This window comes from Hemiscyllium ocellatum, chromosome 46, assembly GCF_020745735.1.
Source record: "Hemiscyllium ocellatum isolate sHemOce1 chromosome 46, sHemOce1.pat.X.cur, whole genome shotgun sequence".
Taxonomy (NCBI): Eukaryota; Metazoa; Chordata; class Chondrichthyes; order Orectolobiformes; family Hemiscylliidae; genus Hemiscyllium; species Hemiscyllium ocellatum.
This window is the reverse complement of record NC_083446.1, coordinates 7,041,714-7,065,100: the sequence shown is the minus strand read 5'-3', so window position 1 is coordinate 7,065,100 and position 23,387 is coordinate 7,041,714. Positions and strand designations below refer to the sequence as shown.

The following is a 23,387-nucleotide window of genomic DNA, read 5'->3' as shown; positions in this document are numbered from 1 at the left end:
TGAACATTCTGTACTCACTAAAGAGATTTATCTCTGTGGCCCAGCTCAATGAGTTTTGCCATGACATGACGTTGAACAGTTTTTCCATCCCCTTCACTTGAATGCCTATTTGTTTGGACAAGAACCCTCACCTCCCTGTCCCACACAGCCCTCACCTCCCTCTGGTTTTTTTAACTGCACTTGTCCTGTTCATCAAAAACTGTCAAAGTGATATTGGTCACCTCAATTTCTCTGTCCCCTTACTCATTTCAACCTATCTCCCTCTGAAATGACTGCACTCCTTGCTCTTAGATCTAACCCTAACTTTGTGATGAGGCCTGCCAACAAGGATGGTGCTGTTGTCGAGCTAACTAACATCTACATTGTGGTAACTGAATGCCAGCTTTCAGTCATCTCCTCCTATCTCCCCCTGGACCATGACCCAGCCATGAAACACCAGGCTGTTGTGTCCACTGTGGTCACTATCTCATTTCATCTGGTCATCTATCCCCCAATAGCCTCCAGGCTCATTGTCCCCCAACCCCGCACAGCTCGCTTCTATCTCCTTCTCAAAATCCACAAACAGGACTGCCTGGGCAGACACATTGTTTCTGACTGCTTCTGTCCCATAGAACTAATCTCTTCCCTATCTTGACTTGATTTTTCCTCCCCTTGTCCAGTCCCTTCCCATTTACATCTGTGATTCCTCTCTCAATTTACGCCGGTTTCAGAATTTCCAGTTTGCGGTCTCCACCCACCTCCACGTCACTATGGATGTGCATTCCCTTCACATATCCGTCCCTCATCAGAATGGCCTGAAGACAATAGGTGCAGGAGTAGGCCATTCTGTCCTTTGAGCCTGCACCACCCTATGATCATGGCTGATCATCCTTAATCAGTATCCTGTTCCTGCCTTATCTCCATAACCCTTGATTCCACTATCCTTGAAAGCTCTATCCAACTCTTTCTTAAATGAATCCAGAGACTGGGCCTCCACTGCCCACTGGGGCAGAGCATTCCACATACCCACCACTCTCTGGGTGAAGAAGTTTCTCCTTATCTCTGTCCTAAATGGTCTACCCTGTATTTTTAAGCTGTGTCCTCTAGTTCGGCCTGAACTGTCCCATCCACCACCACCCTCCTCTATCTGGTCCTCACTTTGAACACCTTCTTGTTTAACTCCTCTCAGGTCCAAGGTGTGGCCATGGGCCCCAATTATTCATGTCTCTTTGTGGGGCACATTGAATTCTGTGTTCCAATCCTACCCGGGACCCCACCCACACTCTTTCTCCAGTACATCAGTGATGTAATCGGAGCTGTTTCCCTCTCTCGTCCAGAATTGAAAAATTTTATCAATTTCGCTTCCAATTTCTATCCTGATCCATCTCTGACTCCTCCCTTCCCTTCCTCAACATCTCTTTTGCCATTTCTGGGGATAGGCTAGCCACCAATATCCACTGCAAACCCACTGACTTCCAAAATTACTTGGATTATGTATTCTCGCACCCTGCTTCCTATAAAGACTCTGTTCCAGTCTCCTAGTTTCTCTATTGTATCTATTCGATGTCGCTGGCTTCTGCAATGTCCACTTTCTTCCTCAACTGAAGATTCTCCAGCACCATGGTTGACAGGGCCTGTCTGACCCATCTCATGCACTTTGCCCCTCATCCCTTCTCTTCCCTCCCACAACAATGGTAGGGTCCCCCTGATCCTCACCTCCTGTCCCACCAGCATCCACATCCATGGGGGATCATTAGTTGTCACTTCCAGCAGGATACCATCACCCAGACACATATTCCGCTCCCCTCCCTTGTCAGCCTTCCACAGTGACTGTTTCGTCTGGAACACCTTGGCCCAGTCCTCCTCTATTCCCAACAACTCCCCACTTTTCCAAAGCGCCTTCCCATGCAATCGCAGAAGGTGTAACATCTACTCATTTACCTTCTCCATCCTAACTCTTCAAGGCCCCTGATGCAGCTTCCACATAATGTAGTGGTTTTCCTGTGCTTCACTCAATCTGGTCTACTTATTCGTTGCTCACAATGTAGTCTGCTCTGCACTGGGCAAACTGGGTGACCACTTTGCAGGGCACTTACATTCTGTCAGCAAAAATGACCCCGAGTTTCCTATTGCCTGCTACTTCAACACACCACTGTGCACTCCGGCCAACATCTCTGGCTCCAGCGTAAGCTGAAAGAACTGTAACTCATTTTCCTTTTGGGGACCCTGAAGCCTTCAGGACTCAACATCAAGTTCAATCATGTTAGGGCCTTAGCACCTTCTCCTACGTCCTTACCCAACCCTGACACACCAGGCCTTATCATCACAACCCACCCATTGTTGGTCTCCATTAGCAGCTATTGCTTCTCCAAGGCTGACCTTTACCCATTCCTTTGTCTACTCAACTGTCTCTCTCTGTCTCTCTCTGGGTTCCATCTCTACTGTTCCTTTAGTTCCCTCTCCCACCTTCAGCACACTTATCAATCTTTCCCTCGCTACAATCAGTTCTGAACCCAAAATGTTAATGCTGCTTCTCTCCACACCTGCTCCCAATCCCGCTGAGTCTTTCCAGCAAGCTGTGTTTTTGATTTCCAAATCTGCAGTTATTGGTGTTCTTTTTCACTTTAGAATATTAGTTTAGTCTCCTTAGTTCAACAGATATTGAACTAGTTTTTATAACTCGAGCTGTCTTACTGTTTCAATGGATTTTGGTTGTGGATAGTATTCTGCTGAGAGATTTTGGAAATAGTTTTGTTTGACAATATGCAGGATATATTTGTCTGGGTAAAGTATCTCATTAAACACAAGAGCATTATTGCCATTTCTGTATAAACAGCACTTGTCTCATCAAGTTCAGAGTTCTGATAAAAACTTTCTGAACTTGCCTGCTAGCAATACTGCTTTGTCAGGTTCACTTTCCACAAGAATGTTTATAGAGTCATTCAGCACAGAAATAGACCCTTCAATCCAACTCATCCATACTGAACACGTTTCCCAAACTAAACTAGTCTCATTTGCCTGTGTCTGGCCCATATCCCTCTAAACCTGTCCAAATATTGTCATATAGCACAGAAACAGACCTTTCAGTCCAACTTGTCTCTGCCAATCAATTAATCATATTGATAAAATTGATAGATTTTCTGCATTCCAGGACCTTGACTTGATCTGAGGAGTTGAGTCCTACTCTGGGTCAATAACATCCCTCGACCCTCCATGGTACATGTACTGTGTGTATTCTGAGGGCTGTTCTGAGTAGTACATGTTTTAATATGCTCACGGTTTCCGTTTAAGCCACTTAATTTAGGCTGACAGTTTAGTTGGGTGAAAGTGTATAATTATTATAATTGAGTTCAATCGTGGGAGGAAATTAGTCAACTTTTCCACTTTAGGTAACCATTTGAGTAGTTTAAAACAATGTACCAGCGGAGGAGTGTTGTAATTGAGTTTACACGTTAAACACTGTTCTGATTAAAGAACAAAGAACAGTTCAGCACAGGAACAGGCCCTTTGGCCCACCAAGACTGCGCTGACACATGACGCCATTTAAATTAAAAGCCTGTTGCATCTATATGGTCCATATTCCTCTATTCTTTGCCTATTTATTTATCTGACAAGATGCCTCTTAAATGTTGCTATTGTATCTGCCTCCATCATCTCCTCTGACAACTCATCCAGGCACTTACCATCCTCTGTGCAAAAAAGCTTGTCTCTCGCATCTTTAAACTTATCCCCTTTTCTCTTAAACCTATGTCCCTTAATAATTAACACTTCTACTCTGGGAAAACCAGCTATCAATGCCTCTCATCATTTTGTAAACTTCTGTCCATTCGCCTCTCATCATTTGTTATTTAAGTGAAAACAAACCAAGTTTGTCCAAAATCTCCTCATAGTGAACACCCCGCAAACCAGGCAACATCCTGGTAAACCATTTCATTAACCTCTCCAAAGCTCCCACATCCTTCTGGTAATGTGATGACCAGAACTGTACACAATATTCCAAATGTAGTCTCACAAAAGTTCTATACAGCTGCAATATAACTGGTCAATTTTTATACTCTGTGCGCTGTCTGATGAAGGCAAGCATAACATACACCTTCTTAGAGTCATATAGCACAGAAGGCAGATACAATTACAACATTTAAAAGGCATCTGGATGAATATATGAGTCGGAAGGAATGGGAGGGATATAGAATCGAGAGTGTGGTACTGGAAAAGCACAGCAGGTCAGGCAGCATCCAAGGAACAGGCGAATCAACGTTTCGGTCAAGAGCCTTTCATCAGGAATGAGGCTTGTGAGCTGAGGGGGGTGGAGAAAATAAATGAGAGGGGGGTGTAGCTGGGGGCAGGTAGCTGAGAGTCCAATAGGGGGATATAGGCCAAATGCTGGCAAGTGGGACTGGGTCAGGTTGGGATGCCTGGTTGGCATAGGCGAGGTGGACCACAAGGTCTGTTTCCATGATTGTCTTATCCACTTGTGTTGCTACTTTCAGGATTTACAGATGCTGCTAAGGATTCTGTCATTTACTGTAGGAGGATTGGAGGGAGGGGTGTGACGTGGAACTGGGGTGCGGGGGAGGGGAATGCAACCATTCCATTAAGTAAAAAGCCATTAAGGTGGACAATGCCGCAGCCAGTTTGTGCTCAGCAACATTCTCTATACAATAGGGAAATAATGAATCTGTTCAAAGTGATGTTGACTGAAGGATAAATATCAACTGGGTCACTCCCCCACATCTTCTCGGTAGTGATGTGGGATGACCTGAGAGGACGATAGTGCCTCAGTTGAATGTCTGATGAATCCAGTTTAGCCCTCACTCACTACTCTGCTGGAATGTCAGTCCAGATTACGTTGTGTTCTCTGGCTTGGAAGATGAAACCACAACCTTTCAACTCTGGGCACTTGCCAGAGAGAGGTATGTGTTAAACTGGAAGAGAGGTACCCTTCTGTCTTACTGCGCAGTCTCTGATTCTTTCCTGTTCTCACTCACGTTTATCTGTGATTCCAAAGACACCAAGTGACCTTTTTGTGCCTCATTTGTGACTGTATGTCCTGAATGTAAGTAGGTTCCTCACCAGTGGAGGTCATCACATCCATCCTCACCTGATATCCAGGTGAATGCATCTTGTAGGCATCAAAACCAGAGAGTAAAAATCTGCAGTTAGGGAGTAGGGGAACTGAGGTGTGGAATCAGAAGGGGCTGGGGAGATATGGAATTTAGGGGGGGTTGCAGTGATATGACTGGGGATGCCTCTGGTTGATGTAGAACCAGTGATGCTGTCAAAGCAAAACAAGACAAACATTTGAAAGGGAGACACCATTTTTTAAAAAGTGTGAATTATGCAGGAGCCTGTACCCGGCGGTGTAACAGTATCAGACTCTGCACACTGCAGAGCACATATCAAATAGAGTAGCAGTCACTGCAAGGTGCAGTGCGTCAATATAAGTAAACTGAAGCTCAGAGGGGTGAACCGGAATTCTAACCAACAGGATATACATTGCACAACACTGACAGGTCAAAAGAAATGAAAACATCTAAATGAGGAGAATGAGCTCAAGAACACTGAAATTTCTGAACATAACCACAGGTCTTTTGTGTCTTGTCCTGTCTTCATGGTGCCTTTGATGCTCTCAACACACACTGTTCATACCTGGACCTTTTCGGGTGAAATAGAAGTGGGAACAGAAATGTTCCTTTGCCAGGACACTTCTGAAGCCAAAGGTAGTATCCCTGCCTGCCTCAGTGTAGTGATAATTAACAGGACATTGCAGGGGCATAATATTTTTGTAACACACCCAGGATATGGCATTTACTGAGGAGATCTTGGTTTATACAGTCATACAGGAGAAAGTGAGGTCTGCAGATGCTGGAGATCAGAGCTGAAAATGTGTTGCTGGAAAAGCGCAGCAGGTCAGGCAGCATCCAAGGAACAGGAGATTCGACGTTTCGGGCATAAGCCCTTCTTCATTCCTGAACACATTTTCAGCTCTTATACAGTCATACAGCATTGAAACAGACCCTTTGGTCTAACCAGTCTATGCCGACCATAATCCCAAATTAAACTAGTCCCACCTGTCTGCGCTTGGCCCATATTCCTCCAAACAGTTCCTATTCATGTCCTTATCCAAATGTCTTTTAAACGTTGTAGCTGTGCCTGCATCCACCACTTTCTTTGGCAGTTTATTCCACATGAGTGACATGCTCAGTTTGGTCTCAGAACTCTCTGGTTAGACTGGGTTCAGCTGTCTATATCAGCTAAACTAAACAGTCGTGCATTTACTTAGGAGATAGGATTGGCCTTGCCATAGTGAGTAACCTGGATCATCTTCTAGAGGTCGCTCACTGGTAGAGTGGATTTATCACTTACTATCAGAATGCTGCAGTTTGACTTCCCTCATTGATATGAGGGGAGAGGGCTGGCACAGGCTCTAAAACTTAGAAAACAGGTGCAATCCATTCAGCCCTTCAGGTCTGCAGCACCATCCGCGATGATCACGGCTGACCGTGCAATTTCAGTATCCCACTCCCACTTTCTCTCCGCACCCGGTGATCTCTTTACCCACAAGGGCCATGTCAAGCTCCCTCTTCAATAAATCAAAAGACTGGCCCCAACAGCTTCCTGTGGGAGAGAGTTCCACAGGTTCACAGCTCTCTGAGTGAAGAAGTTCCTCCTCATCTCAGTCCTGAACGGCTTACCCTTTATTATCTGACTGTGACTCCTAGTTCTGCGTCTAGCCTGTCCAGTTCCATCAGGATATAGTTTCTATGAGATCAACCCTCATTCTTCTAAATTCCAGTGAATACAAGCCCAGTTGATCCAGTCTTCTTTCATGTCAGTCATGCTGTCCCAGGAATCAGTCTGGTGAACCTTCGCTGACTCTCTCAATAGCAAGAATCTCTCCTCAGACTAGGAGACCAAAACTCCACACAGTACTCAAGGTGTGACCTCACTAAGGTCCTGTATAACTGCAGCAGGAAGGGCCAGGTCACCTCTCGCTGCAAGGACTGGCAGCCTTGGAGGGAGCAGCAGCTGCTGGAGAGGATCCCAGAATAGCTGAGCAAAACCTTGGGGAGACATTGTTCCCTGGTGCATTCCCCTTGGCAATCCTTGAAACAACCACGCTGCACTCTCCAACTAGACAGCACCCTATTTCTCAGACAATATTAAACAGTTGTTCCCTCTGAAATGCAGGTATTCTTGCATCTACCTTGACAAGTGAAACTTTTGATGAATGTCAAGTTCGTGAAATTAATGTCAGCTTCATCATTCGCATTGGGATCCCCAAGGATATGCTGCATGTGGCTGCCTGGATGAGATGGCACAATGTTCATCATTCTCTGTCAGGCTATGGGAAGCTAATGCGAAGTCTCTTGTCAATCTTGACAGCCAGTCTTCTACTAGATGCAATACTAGAGCTACCTGCTGGACATTAAATGGGGAGACCTGTTGCAGTACTTGGCTTCTTTCGTGGCAAACATCTTCATTTACTCAGCACTGCCTTCTTTAGTTCATGTTTGTTCCTGAGACCCTGAAGCAAACTGCCAACGCAGCTCACTTATCGTTTTAATATGGGCTCCTTAAATCCCACTTGCCCAGCCTTTTCTTTCTGAAGCTATCCTCTTACTGAGCTTTAATCTACCCAGGATGACTCCTGCTCAAACTGCTAAAGTACGCTTTAGAGGTTGTAAGGCAGAGGCACTGAACTAGCTACTGAAGACCTCTTGTATGCTTGGGAGCCTTTGGTGTTGTTTAACAGCCTGAATGGCCAGCTCTCTCAAATCCAGACTTCTGGCTTTCAGTTTTTTCAGTAACATCAGAAGATATTGGGGTCTCAACAGAGTAGGAAGTTTCAGTGAATGTCTCCTGGCTGCTACTATCTCTGAATCTTTTCTTGATGATTTTTTGCTCATGGATTGGAAAACTGCATGTGAGAATCTGAGTCTGAATTTTCCTTTTTGCCAAGGGGTGTATTTAGGGAAAATTGGATTAGTTCATTAATAATAGTTACTGTATATGATATTCTCTATCTATTTAAATTCTCTTAAGTTATTCTAAATTCCACTTTATTTTGGTTGTATTTCAACTACGGTATTTACATAAATTGTGTTTTGTTTAATGTCGAGTAGCCACATTGCATCTGGAACAGGCACTTCACATTTACCTTTAAAATCAGAAAAAATTAGGATGTGTTCTACCTTCTTAAATATTTTTGACAGGGACTGGTCAAGTCCATAATGCAAAGGACACCTTGTTACTAGGCAACAGCTCAAATTTATTTCTCTCTTCTATTATTTGTTTTCACTGAACTATTCACCTCAAGGGTTTTTTTTAGGAAGCCTGTCTAAATGCATTTATACAACTCTCTGGACAACACTCTACCATTCATAGAATCCAAAAACGCAATTAAATCTATGTCTCCTCTTCTTCACACACACACACACACACACACACGCAAATCAAACTTAAAGCTGTGCAGGTTTTGTCCATATTGGAACCCAAATTTCCAAATAATAAATTGTGAGTCTTCATCTCGTTGGCGACTCATCATCTTGGCTCACAAACCACCACTGCAGGAGTATCTCAGAACAATGTCCCAGGTGTCACTAACTTTACCTCCTTCATCAATTACTGTCTTCTGGCACCTTGTGGAGCTGCTCTCTGATTAAAGTTAGGCTTCACTTTCAATTTAGAAACATCTCCCAAACCCACAGACTCTACTGCTTATACATAAAAGTGTAGCAGGTACTTGAGAACGCTATCACCTCCAAATTCACCCAATAATCTTCACTTGAACATGTATCTGTCTTCCTGATCCAAAATCTTAAACTCCATCCCTAACAGTAGTTTGAAAGCACCCCTCATAGCATGGGCAGAGGGCAGTTTAAGAAGGTGGTACACTATCAGGGATGGGTAATTAACGCTGGCCTTACCTATACTGCCCACATCTGAAGAATAAAGGGCAACAGGTATGCAGGAAGACCGTCACTTTCAAGATCCCACCCCCTCCCCCAAGGCCACTCACCATCCTGACTTGGAAATATATCACTGTTCCCTCACTGTTGCTGGGTCAAAGTCCTGGAATTCTCTCCCTAAGGCCATTGTGGTTCAACCCACAGCAGGTGGACTGCAGCAGTTCAAGAAGACTGCTCACCACCAACTTTCTCAAGAACGGGCAATAAGTGTTGGCCCTGCCAGTGACACCCACATCCCACAAATAAATAAAAAATACTAACAATTGATATTAAGCTAAATTGCCAGGGCTTGAGTGAGTTCAGAGCAGTTAAGCAGTTCAGACAAGGTTTACCACAACAATACCTGGAATGAAGGATTAACTTATTAGGAAAGGCTCCACAGGCAAGACCTGTATCTTGCAGAGTTTAAGAGTCAGAGTTCCTGAGGAGGTTTGACCAGGTGGTTGTGGAGAAGATATTACCTTTTGTGGAAGAATCTTGAATTAGGGGATCCCAAGCCCAATGGCCTGGGATCACTTTCTATAATGTTTCTGACTGCTGTCCAGTTTTGTAACTACTTGAAGTGAGCCATCACTCAGAGTATTTTGTGCAGAGGTCAAAATTAATTGAAGCAATATTGTTGTGAAAAGACTCCGAAACAACCTGGAGGTTTTAAGAAAAATTACTTCCCCTTGTTTGTTTTTTGAAACACTTCAAAGTTTGTGAGAAGATTTGTAGCTCGGGTGCTCGTTGTTGTGGTTCTGTTCGCCGAGCTGGGAATTTGTGTTGCAGACGTTTCGTCCCCCTGACATCCTCAGTGCTTGGGAGCCTCCTGTGAAGCACTTCTGTGATCTTTCCTCCGGTATTTGTAGTGGTTTGAATCTGCCGCTTCCGGTTGTCAGTTCCAGCTGTCCGTTGCAGTGGTCGGTATATTGGGTCCAGGTCGATGTGCTTATTGATTGAATCTGTGGATGAGTGCCATGCCTGTAGGAATTCCCTGGCTGTTCTCTGTTTGGCTTGTCGTATAATAGTAGTGTTGTCCCAGTTGAATTCATGTTGCTTGTCATCTGCGTGTGTGGCTACTAAGGATAGTTGGTCATGTCGTTTCGCGGCTGGTTGGTGTTCATGGATGCGGATCGTTAGCTGTCTTCCTGTTTGTCCTATGTAGTGTTTTGTGCAGTCCTTGCATGGGATTTTGTACACTACATTGGTTTTGCTCATGCTGGGTATCGGGTCCTTCGTTCTGGTGAGTTGTTGTCTGAGAGTGGCTGTTGGTTTGTATGCTGTTATGAGTCCTAGTGATCGCAGTAATCTGGCTGTCAGTTCGGAAATGCTCTTGATGTATGGTAGTGTGGCTAGTCCTTTGGGTTGTGGCATGTCCTCATTCCGTTGTCTTTCCCTTAGGCACCTGTTGATGAAATTGTTCGGGTATCCGTTTTTGGCGAATACATTGTAGAGGTGTTCTTCTTCCTCTTTTTGCAGTTCTGGTGTACTGCAGTGTGTTGTGGCCCTTTTGAACAGTGTCTTGATGCAACTTCTTTTGTGTGTGTTGGGGTGGTTGCTTTCATAGTTCAGGACTTGGTCTGTGTGTGTGGCTTTCCTGTATACCTTTGTGGTGAATTCTCCATTAGGTGTTCTCTGTACCATCACGTCTAGGAATGGGAGCTGGTTGTCCTTTTCTTCCTCTCTCGTGAATCGGATTCCTGTGAGTGTGGCGTTGATGATCCGGTGTGTGTTCTCTATTTCTGTGTTTTTAATGATTACAAAGGTGTCATCCACATATCTGACCCAGAGTTTGGGTTGAATTTGCAGTAAGACTGTTTGTTCTAAACACTTCATTACTGTTGTTGTAATGTCTAATCAGATATCAAACATTGATTTTTTTTCCCCAACTTGGCTTTCATTGTTGCCTGTACAAAAGAATATTGACAAGATTATCATCTGAATCTCTACATAATCCTCATTGATTAACACGCTGTGTAATACCACTTTTTCTTTCATTATTTGTTCTCTCTTCAAGGTGAAATAAATCACGTGTCTGAAAAAGGAACTGTTTACATCTTGACACCTAAAGTCAGCAGCAGGCATTCTGAGGTAAGGTACTAAGTAAAGTTCCCTCAACACTGCCCCCATCAAACACTCTCAGGATAGGGGACAGCATGAGGTTAGATACAGAGTAATGCTCTCTCTACACTGTCCCCATGAAACACTCCCAGGACAGGGACAGCACAGGGTTAGATACAGAGTAAAGCTCACTCTACACTGATCCCCTCAAACACTCCCAGAACAGGGATAGCACAGGGTTAGATCCAGAGTAAAGTTCTCTCTACACTGATTCCCGCAAGCACTCCCAGGACAGGTACAGCACAGGGTTAGATACAGAATAAAGCTCCCTCTACACTGATCCCCTCAAGCACTCCCAGACAGGTACAGCATGGGGTTAGATACAGAATAAAGCAAACTCTAGACGGTTCCCATGAAACACTCTCAGGACAGGGACAGCACAGAGTTAGATACAGAGTTCTGCACTACAAACATGCACCATTTTCAGTCAGAAAGAAGCATCTCTCATCTATCCTAACCTATACATCCCTGGACATATGGGACAATTTCGTGTGAATGTCAGTGTGAATGTCAATTGCTTTTATGTGAATGTAGATCAGATGTAAACTAGCAAACCTGTTGAATGACACTTAGAACTCAAAGGCAGAAATAGACTGAGAAGTGGCAGATGGAGTTGAATTCAAATAAATGCAAGGTGCTGCATTTTGGGGAAGCAAATCTTAGCAGGACTTATACACTTAATGGTAAGGTCCTAGGGAGTGTTGCTAAACAAAGAGATTTTGGAGTGCAGGTTCATAGCTCCTTGAAAGTGGAGTCGCCGATAGATAGGATAGTGAAGAAGGCGTTTGGTATGCTTTCCTTTATTGGTCAGAGTATTGAGTACAGGAGTTGGGAGGTCATGTTGTGGCTGTACAAGACATTGGTTAGGCTACTGTTGGAATATTGCATGCAATTCTGGTCTCCTTCCTATCGGAAAGATGTTGTGAAACTTGAAAGGGTTCGGAAAAGATCGACAAGGATGTTGCCAGGGTTGGAGGATCTGAGCTACAGGGAGATGCTGAACAGGCTGGGGCTGTTTTCCCTGGAGCGTCGGAGGCTGAGGGGTGACCTTATAGAGGTTTACGAAATTATGAGAGGCATGGATAGGATAAATAGACAAGGTGTTTTCCCTGGGGTTGGGGAGTCCAGAACTAGAGGGCATAGGTTTAGGGTGAGAGGGGTAAGATATAAAAGAGACCTAAGGGACAACTTTTTCTTGCAGACGGTGGTACGTGTATGGAATGAGCAGTTAGAGGATGCAGTCGAGGCTGGTACAATTGTAACATTTAAGAGGCATTTGGATGGGTATATGAATAGGAAGGGTTTGGAGGGATAAGGTCTGGGTGCTGGCAGGTGGAACTAGATTGGGTTGGGATATCTGGTCGGCATGGATAGGTTGGACCGAAGGGTCTGTTCCCATGCTGTACATCTCTATGACTCTATGACTGAAACGTACTGGAAAGGAGGAGTAATGAGTGGAAAAGGGGGAGTAATGCAGGAATAAAACACTGCCTTTTCACCTCCAGACCCAAGTGCATCTCTAACTCCTACTGATAGGATAAATATATCCCTTCCTTTGGATGCTCCCAAGATTGCTAATGGTTGACAATTGAGGATATCATCCACTCGACAAATCCACAGTCAGTGATTGGATCTTTATACATTCACCACGAATGAATAGTAATTTCTTTAAAAGTAATAATAATTATTATACATGGTGACTAAGTGGTTAGCACTGCTGCCTCACAGCACTAGTGACCTAGTTTCTATTTCTACCCTCAGGCGACTGTCTGTGTGGAGTTTGCACATTCTCCCAGTGTCTACATAGGGTTTCCTCCCACAGTTTAAAGATGTGCAGGTTAGGGTGGATTGGCCGTGCTAAATTGCCCCATAGTACCCAAGGATGTGTAGGTTAGGATGGATTGGCCGTGCTAAATTGCCCCATAGTACCCAAGGATGTGTAGGTTAGGATGGATTGGCCATGCTAAATTGCTCCATAGTGCCCAGGGATGTGTAGGTTAGGGTGGATTGGCTGTGCTAAATTGCCCCATAGTGTCTAGGGATGTGTAGGTTAGGGTGGATTGGCTGTGCTAAATTGCCCCATAGTGTCTAGGGATGTGTAGGTTAGGGTGGATTGGCCGTGCTAAATTGTCCCATAGTGTCCAGGGATGTGTGGGTTAGGATGGATTGGCCATGCTAAATTGTCCCATAGTGCCCAGGGATGTGTGGGTTAGGATGGATTGGCCGTGCTAAATTGTCCCATAGTGCCCAGGGATGTGTGGGTTAGGATGGATTGGCCGTGCTAAATTGTCCCATAGTGCCCAGGGATGTGTGGGTTAGGATGGATTGGCCGTGCTAAATTGTCCCATAGTGCCCAGGGATGTGTGGGTTAGGATGGATTGGCCATGCTCAATTACCGAGGAGTAGGAAAATCGATGTTTCTGCAAAAGCCCTTCATCAGGAATGATGAAGGACTTTTGCTCGAAACGTCAATTTTCCTGCTCCTCAGATGCTGCCTGACCTGCTGTACTTTTCCAGCACCACTCTAATCTTGACTCTAATCTCCAGCACCTGCAGTACCCACCTCTGCCATGCTCAATTACCCCATAGTGTCCGGGAATGTGTAGGTTCGGGTGGATTGGCATGAGAACTATAGGGTGGATCTGGGTGGGATGCTCTTCAGAGGGTCTTTGCAGACTTGATGGGCTGAGTGGTCTGCTTCCACACTGTAGGGATTCTGTGATTCTTGCAGGCTTGGTAAACTAAGAGGAACCATATTTCTCTGTGCTGTTTGGTAAGATGATGCTTCTAAAATATTTGTGAACATTGGCAACATTTCTGCTCATTAATTTCCCACCAAACTCACTTTCCTCACCAGCAAACTTCAACAAATGAGCCCATCTAATTAAATTTGTCATGTTGCTTGCTTATCAGAAATTTAAGCATAAAGAGGAGGCTATTTGGTCCACAGTATTCAAACCCTGTGGGAAAATTATCCCCGTAAAACTAGATTCTAGCTGTTGGTCTCATAGTCTTGTACCTAACATCTTGTGTCTCAAGATACATCGTGGGATCATTATAGTGTACTAAATCCCTGTTGTACTGCAAAGAGCAGTCCAGTCAGGTCAATTGCCTGCGTCCTCCCTCCATATACCATCACCCCTGCAAACTTCAATTCCCTCTAGAACTTAGTTAAAAATCACACAACACCAGGTTATAGTACAACTGGTTTAACTGGAAGCACTAGCTTTCGGAGCGATGCTCTCGAACCTATCCATACATCTCTTGCTTAAAACCTTAAACTGGTGTCCTCTGTCCTTGTACCTTCAGCTATCATAGAGTTATAGAGATGTACAGCATGGAAACAGACCCTTCGGTCCAACCCGACCAGATATCCCAACCCAGTCTAGTCCCACCTGCCAGCACCTGGCCCATATCCTTCCAAACACTTCTTAAATGTTGCAATTGTACTAGCCTCCACCACATCCTCTGGCAGCTCATTCCATACACGTACCACCCTCTGTGTGAAAAAGTTGCCCCTTAGGTCTCTTTTATATCTTTCCCCTCTCACCCTAAACCTCTAGTTCTAGACTCCCTGATCCCAGGGAAAAGACTTTGCCTATTTATCCTATCCATGCCCCTCATAATTTTATCAACCTCTATAAGGTCACCCCTCAGCCTCCGACGCTCCAGGGAAAACAGCCCCAGCCTGTTCAGCCTCTCCCTGTAGCTCGAACCCTCCAACCCTGGCAACATCCTTGTCAATCTTTTCCGAACCCTTTCAAGTTTCACAACATCTTTCCGATAGGAAGGAGACCAGAATTGCACGCAATATTCCAACAGTAGCCTAACCAATGTCTTGTACAGCCGCAACATGACCTCCCAACTCCTGTACTCAATACTCTGACCAATAAAAGAAAGCATACCAAACGCCTTCTTCACTATCCTATCTACCTGCGACTCCACATTCAAGGAGCTATGGATCTGCACTCCAAGGTCTCTTTGTTCAGCAACACTCCCTAGGACCTTATATTAAGTGTATAAGTCCTGCTAAGATTTGCTTCCCCAAAATGCAGCACCTCGCATTTATCTGAATTAAACTCTATCTACCACTACTCAGCCCATTGGCCCATCTGGTCAAGATCCTGTTGTAATCTGAGGTAACCCTCTTCGCTGTCCACTACACCTCCAATTTTGGTGTCATCTGCAAACTTACTAACTGTACCTCTTATGCTCACATCCAAATCATTTATGTAAATGACAAAAAGTAGAGGACCCAGCACCGATCCTTGTGGCACTCCACTGGTCACAGGCCTCCAGTCTGAAAAACAACCCTCCATCACCACCCTCTGTCTTCTTTGAGCCTGTTCTGTATCCAAATGGCTAGTTCTCCCTGTATTCCATGAGATCTAACCTTGCTCATCAGTCTCCCATGGGGAACCTTGTCAAACGCCTTACTGAAGTCCATCAGAAACAGAATTTCTTTGTCCACCTAACCATGGTTCCCATAATCCTGTAGACCTCTGTCAAATCTCCCCTTGATCTCTATTTCTCACAAATACTTATTAAAATACAATGAGTAAGTGCAACGTTTTTCAGAAAATTAGCTTCAGAACTCTCCTGCTTTCTGAATAGGAAAGGTTCTCAACTCCCTTCTACAGCAGCTGTCACCCTGGTCTCTCATTGGCTCCCAGCAGGTCCTGGCCTGGTCTCTCATTGGCTCCTGGTGGTTCCCAGTCTGGTCTCTCATGGGCTCCTGGTAGCTCCCAGCCTGGTCTCTCATTGGCTCGTGGCAGGTCCTGGCCTGGTCTCTCATTGGCTCCTGGTGGGTCCCAGCCTAGTCTCTCATTGGCTCGTGGCAGGTCCTAGCCTGGTCTCTCGGCGTCTCGTGGTAGGTTCTAGGCTCATGGTGGGTCCTGGGCCTGGTCTTTCGGCATCTTGTGGTGAGTCCCAGGCCTTGTCTCTCAGCGTCTCGTGGTGAGTCCCAGGCCTGGTCTCTCAGCGTCTCGTGGTGCGTCCCAGCCCTGGTCTCTCAGCGTCTCGTGGTGAGTCCTGGGCCTGGTCTCTCAGCGTCTCGTGGTGGGTCCTGGGCCTGGTCCCGTGGTGGTCCTGGCCTGGTCTGTTAACGTCTTGTGGTGGGTCCTGGGCCTGGTCTTTCGGTGTCTCATGGTGCGTCCCAGTCCTGGTCTCTCACCGTTTTGTGGTGGATCCTGGGCCTGGTCTCTCAGCATCTCATGGTGAGTCCCGGGCCTGGTGTCTCGGCGTCTCGTGGTAAGTCCTGGGCCTGGTCTCTCATGGTGAGTCCTGGGCCTGGTGTCTTGACGTCTCATGGTGAATCCCGGGTCTGATCTTTCGGTGTTTTGTGGTGGGTCCTGGGCCTGGTCTCTCGGCGTCTCGTGGTGAGTCCTGGGCCTGGTCTCTCAGCGTCTCGTGGTGCGTCCCAGTCCTGGTCTCTCAGCGTCTTGTGGTGGGTCCTGGGCCTGGTCTCTCAGCGTCTCGTGGTGAGTCCTGGGCCTGGTCTCTCAGCGTCTCGTGGTGAGTCCTGGGCCTGGTCTCTCAGCGTCTCGTGGTGAGTCCTGGGCCTGGTCTCTCGGCGTCTCGTGGTGAGTTTTAGGCCTGGTCTCTCGGCGTCTTGTGGTGAGTCCCGGGCCTGGTCTCTCAGCGTCTCGTGGTGCGTCCCAGTCCTGGTCTCTCAGCGTCTCGTGGTGAGTCCTGGGCCTGGTCTCTCAGCGTCTCGTGGTGGGTCCTGGGACTGGTCTCTCGGCGTCTTGTGGTGAGTCCTGGGCCTGGTCTCTCGACGTCTCGTGGTGAGTCCTGGGCCTGGTCTCTCGACGTCTCGTGAGTCCTGGGCCTGGTCTCTCAGCGTCTCGTGGTGAGTTTTAGGCCTGGTCTCTCGGTGTCTTGTGGTGAGTCCCGGGCCTGGTCTCTCAGCGTCTCGTGGTGAGTCCTGGGCCTGGTCTCTCGACGTCTCGTGAGTCCTGGGCCTGGTCTCTCGACGTCTCGTGGTGAGTCCTGGGCCTGGTCTCTTAGCATTTTGTGGTGGGTCCTGGGCCTGGTCTCTCGGCGTCTCGTGGTGAGTCCTGGTCCCGGTGGCTCAGTGTCACGTGGTGGGTCCCAGGCCTGGTCTCTTGGTGATATGTCAGTCAGTTCCTTTGCAGCTTGAGACCGTATCTCAGGTCGGCATGCGAGTGGATCCTGCCTGGGCCTGTTCCCGAGGCACTGGGGGAGCTCACAGAGTTGGCAGTTTCAGCAGCAGCAATGGTATCTGCAGCAGCGGCTTCGAGAACAGACAGCAGAGCAAGATAAGCAGAGGACTGAACTTTTAGCTTATTCCTTCATTTTCCTAGTACAAACAATGAAAGACTTGAATATAACCTGTAACATTTTTCTTTATTTTTTCACTATTCAATGAAGTAATACATAACTGGTTAACTCTCATTTCTCTTACTACTTTGTAACTAAGCTTTTTTTGTGTCTAGATACTTTGGAACCTGAAATGGCGATGTGTGGCAAAATTATACACTTTTCATTGTACTCCTGTACTTGAGTATACGTGACAATAAAAATCTAAAATTTGTCACTCTAAATCTATGCCCTCCTCAGTTGCTGACCTCCCTCTCTGTGAAGACAAAACGTCATCCCTCAGAATTTAATACACCTCAATTAAATCTCCTCTGGGCAGTTTAACTCTGAGATAGCGTATGGTTAAACAGAGGTATTAAGGGACATGAGCCAAAGGCAGGTATATGGAGTAAAGCCACAGATCAGCCATGTTAAATGGACAGAACAGACTCAAGGGGATGAATGGCATACTCCTGTTCCCAACACTAATCTTTATCACCATGCGCTCAATCTTCTTTGCAGCAACCCATTCTTTTCCCCCTCCACTTCCCCCTCTTTTTGTCATTTAAATAACGTGATCGTAGGAGTTATAGTTAATAAGTTTGCAGATGGCACCAAAATGACGCTGAACCGCCGTGGGGTGGCACAGTGGTTAGCACGAGGGACCCAGGTTTGATTCTACCCTCGGGTGACTATCTGTGTAGAGTTTGCACATTCTCCCTGTGACCGTGTGGGTTTCCTCCGCCAATCTAAAGATGGACAGGTCAGGTGAATTGGCCGTGATAAACTGACCATAGTGTTAGTTGCATTAGTCAGAGGGAAATGGGTCTGGGTGGTTACTCTTCAGAGGGTCATTGTGGACTGGTTGGGCCGAAGGGCCTGTTTCCACACTGTAGACAATCTAATCTAAAATTGATTGAGGAGCGTCGCTCCGAAAGCTAGTGTGCTTCCAATTAAACCTGTTGGACTATAACCTGGTGTTGTGTGATTTTTAACTTAATCGAAAATTGGAGGTGTAGTGGACAGCAAAGAAGGTTACCTCAGAGTAAAACGGCACCTTGATCAGATGGATCAATGGGCTGAGGAGTGGCAGATGGAGTTTAATTTAGATAAATCTGAGGTGCTGCATTTTGGAAAGGCAAACCAGGGTAGGTCTTATACACTTAATGGCAGGGCCTTAGCAAGTGTTGCTGTACAAAGAGACCTTGGAGTGCAGATTCATAATTCCTTGAAAGTAGAGTCGCAGGTAGACAGGAGAGTGAAGAAGGCATTTGGTATGCTTTCCTTTGTTGGTCAGTGCATTGTTTTTGGGAGTTGGGAGGTCATGTTGCAGTTGTATGGGACATTGGTTAAGCCACTTTAGAATAGTGTGTGCAATTCTGGTCTCCCTGGTATTGTGAAACTTGAAAGGGTTCAAAAAAGATTTATGAGGTTGTTGGCCAGGATTGGAGGATTTGAACTATAGGGAGAGACTGACTAGGCTGGGGTTATTTTCACTGGAGTGTTGGAGGCTGATGGGTGACCTTATAGAGGTTTATAAAATCATGAGGGGCATGGATAGGATAAATAGATAAGGTATTTTCCCTGGGGTGGGCGAGTCCAACATGATTAGATATAGGTTTAAAGCGAGAGGGGAAAGATTTAAAAGGGCCAACTTTTTCTCTCAGAGGGTGATGGGTGTGTGGAATAAGCTGCCAGAGGAAGTGGTGGAGGCTAGTGTAATTACAACATTTAAAAAGCATCTAAATGGGTATATGAATAGAATGGGTTTAGAGGGATATGGGCCAAGTGCTGGAAAATGGGACTAGATTAATTCAGGATATGTGGTTAGCATGGACAAGTTAGACCGAAGGGTCTGTGTCCATGCTGTACATCTTTATGACTATGTGACCCTTGCTGGGGGGCCATAGTTGTGTCAAAGCTAGTGACCTCCCAGGTGTCTGCTGACCCCCCACCCCCCTCCAATTTGTAATTGTCTCCGGCATCAGTGAGTTGGTGACGATCAGGAGTACAAATCCTTGGCCGATGTTGCTCCACCCTGTCCTAGAGGTACTGAGCCCAATTCCAGAGCGATGTCCCGGTGCTAACCAGGTAGAGGTGACTCAGCGACAGGAATTAACACCACAACATCCATTAGCAAAATCAACTTTTGGATAAAGTGAAATAAACTGTCCCTGAAATGAAAATAAAATGCTGCCCCTTACAGGTTCTCTAAGTAGATTCTATAATGGAGAATACTTTTTAGAAATAAAACTTGGAAAATGATAGATCAAAAGAAAGGCACTGTTTGAAGAGAGTACAGGCTTAAGGTTCTGTCATTATAACTCCCTTCAGTCTGAAACCATTATAAATTGCTCTTTGAGATTAAACAGAGCTTTTAACTAAGAGATGATAGAAGCAGGAGCAGAGGCAGCTGTGTGAAGATGCACTTTCCCGACCAATTAATAAGCTTTTAAGAGATGCTGAAAGCTTTAAACCAGTTTAAGACAGTTTAAAAAATTTTCCTTTGATGAACAAAGCGCTGACACACCTCATAGATTAACAGACACACCTCATAGATTAACAGACCTGTAAAGTAGTCCCTTCTTGATGTGGTTTAAGGATTGAAAATATCACCTCTTTCATACAGATCATTAGATTAGATTACTTACAGTGTGGAAACAGGCCCTTCAGCCCAACAAGTCCACACCGACCCGCTGAAGCGCAACCCACCCGTACCCCTACATTTACCCCTTACCTAACACTACGGGCAATTTAGCATGGCCAATTCACCTGACCCGCACATCTTTGGACTGTGGGAGGAAACCCACGCAGACACGGGGAGAACGTGCAAACTCCACAACAGTCGGGAATTGAACCCGGGTCTCAGGCGCTGTGACACATCAATGCTAACCACTGTGCCCACGTAGGATTTAAACACATTTATGGACGAGGAAGATGCTCAAAAACCTCTCCTGAGATGGATTCCTGGATGGAATTCTGAAGAGACCTGTTAGGCTACAGAATACTGCTCTGTGTTACTACAGGTGATAGAGGGAGGTAAAACTAGGATGGCTCCAAAGGTGTGTCCAGCGAGCCAAGCGTGGATAATGTGAAGATGTCCCCTCTGGTTTGAGATCTACACTACAATGAACAGCAGGATTATTAATACAGCCTCAAGTGAGTGAGATTGTTACAGACCGTGTGCTTTTCATGAATACACCTATCTCGAAGCCTCATAAACTGCAAAAAGCTATGGAGGCTACTTTCTGTGTTTTAAGAATCTATGAATACCTGGATTCATTGGGTGGGGGGTATTCCCGTTGACTTTGAAACCAGAGAGGTCTGTGCTAGTGATCTTTCAAAAAGTACAAAGTCTATGGTCAGACTCCAATCAGTTTTAGTGTTTAACACAATAGGTAAGTTCAGGAGCTCTTTCAATGTTTTGATTGATTTGATTTGATTTATTGTTGTCACATGTACCTAAGTAAAAGTGAAAAGTTTTACTTTGTGAGCAGTACAGGCAGATCATACGGTGATTGAATAGAGTGAGGTGTTCAAGGTGACAGCTGCACAGTTGGTGTGCAAAAAAATCAAGATCAGCGTTAGATCTGAAATTTGAGAGGTCCATTCAGAAGTCAAATAACAGCAAGGAAGACGATGTTCTTGAACCTGTTGTTATGTGTGTTGGAAGAGATTATAACTGGGGTAGGAGGGGTCTTTCTGGGATTGACACAGTAGTGTGTGCCATTGTTCCAATCTCATTTCATCTGTGAACTGCCCAGTACCAATCAGTTAACTGAACACATCTTGACTTGTCGAAGTGGTTGCATCTCCACAGACGCTTCTCAGCAGCAGGAACTCTGGTCGATTTTCCACATCCCGAACCAGGATGCTGAAGCCAACTATAGAACGGAACACTTATCAGCTTGAGTGCTGAATGAGAATCACAGCAAGCATTGGCACTCAGTGGATGAGCTCACTTACTGAGGCAGAACGGGAACAGATGAGGAATAGTCAGGCACAGTCTGCAACAGAGGGACCTCTTGTACTGCTGGACAAATGCATCATTGCTGTTGACACGCTTTGAAGTTATTGACACACTATCATGGAAGGGTATCCCCTACACCTTTAAGGTGACCTTTAAGCAGCAATTGGATAGGTACATGGATAGGTCCTTAAGCTAGGACAAATGTTTGGCACAACATCGTGCGCCGAAGGGCCTGTTCTGTGCTATATTGTTCTATGTTCTAGACAACAACCTCATGGTATTATGATTGAGAGTGTGGTACTGGAAAAGCACAGCAGGTGAGGCAGCATCTGAGGAACAGGAGAATCGACGTTTCAGGCATAGCCCTTCATCAGCAGTCTGGCTTGTGGGGCAAGGGGGCTGAGAGATAAATGGGAGGGGGTGGGGCTGGGGGTGGAAGGCAGCTGAGAATGCAATAGGCAGAGGAAGGTGGGTGATGGTGATAGGGCAGAGTGGAGGGTGTAACAGATAGGTGGGAACAAAGATGGACAGGTAGGACAGGTCAAAAGGGCGGTGCCGTGTTGGAAAGTTGGATCTGGCATAAGGTGGAGGCAAAAAATGAGGAAACTGGTGAAATCTACATTGATCCCATGTGGTTGGAGGGTTCCAAAGAGGAAGATGAGGTGGAAGATGGTTACCACAGCTTTACCTCCTCATGGTATTATCACTAGACTATTAAATGAGAGACCTAGGTAATGTTCCAGGGATCTGCGTTCAAATCCTGCCATGGCAGAATTCAATAAAAAGTCTGGAATTAAGAGTCTAAAGATGACCAGGAATCCATCCATCGATGGTTGGAAAAAACCCATCTGTTTCACTACTATCCTTTAGTAGGAACTCTGCTGTCCTTACCCGGCCTGGTCTACAGGTGACTCGAGACACACTGCAAAGTGGTTGATTCTGAACTGCCGCCTTGGCAATTAGGGATGGGCAATAAGTGCTGGCCTAGCCACTGACACCCTCGTACAGTGTGTGTATTTACAGTCTAAAGCTAAGCTAGATAATTTTTTGAACAGTAAAGTAATTAAAGGTGATGGTGAGAGGGTGGGTAAGTGGAGCTGAGGCCATGAAAAGATTAGCCACAATGGCAGAACAGGCTGAAAGGGACAGATGGCCTACTCCTGCTCCTATTTCTTAAGTTGTTATGTCAGGAAAATAGTGCTTTTATTGTAGAAGAAAGGGAAAAAATAATGATGGCTATTAGGTGAGCAAACGTAGAAATTTTATAACTTCATGAATCCCCTGGTGTCCACCATGTCTGGCTTGGCGATAGAACATTTTACTGTTCCCAAAGGAGGTACATATTCAGCTCTGTAAAAGCAGAACTGAGAGAACCGTGTACAGCAATGAGTTAGTTCGCTCAGCATGTGGAGAATCACTGGCCTATTATCCAGATCTCCAGCATTGCAGAGTGCTTCTCAAAGCAGAGCTCTGCTTGTCAAACCAGAGTGTTGAACCACTATCTCTACATTTACCACAGACAAGCAATTAGAAGGACATCATTCTCAATAAATCTACTTTGATATCAGCTTTTATCAGTCTCTTCCCAATAAAGGTTTACGATATTGATGAAGTATGCTCTTTTAAGCATGAGACCTTTTAAAATTAGTACAAATAGGTTGTGTCAGGGAACATTGACAGAAGGGAGCGTTAATCATAATAACACTGTCCTTAGCCTCTCAAAATTACAGATGACACAGTCAATTGGTAAATCCTTTCTCTCAAATCCGTTTACCCATCTCTCCAGAAACTCAATTTCAAAGTTGCAAAAACAAAACAACACTTAAGAATGCCCAACAGAAGTAATCTGATTTCCGAAATGTTGCTGTCTCACTAAACTGATTGGTTTGAATTGATTGTTGCTCTACACTGCATGCAGAGCAGCTGAGCAGTGGCCATGATTCAGCTCAGGAACTGCAATAAAAATTGCATCGGGATTGAATTTTTCCGCCTGTGAGCCCCTGATAAGGATACTTCCTTCCAGAAACTCCCACATGAAAGAA

General features: G+C 45.5%; 1 protein-coding gene across 4 annotated transcripts in view; it reads left to right on the top strand.

The window, feature by feature from the left end:
* The window catches only part of LOC132836361 (RNA-binding protein 4-like), a 135,454-nt gene that overhangs the window by 47,823 nt on the left and 64,244 nt on the right, over window positions 1–23,387 (top strand). The window contains exons 3-4 of one of the 4 annotated variants that reach the window (XM_060855854.1): window positions 10,951–11,024; window positions 15,731–16,587. In XM_060855854.1, the coding sequence (XP_060711837.1) occupies window positions 10,951–11,024; window positions 15,731–15,796 (140 nt within the window). In that variant the 3' untranslated portion in view covers window positions 15,797–16,587. Of the gene's footprint in view, window positions 1–10,950; window positions 11,025–15,727; window positions 16,588–23,387 lie in introns of those variants that run through there. The other 3 variants (XM_060855853.1, XM_060855855.1, XM_060855856.1) reach the window with 3 other exon arrangements.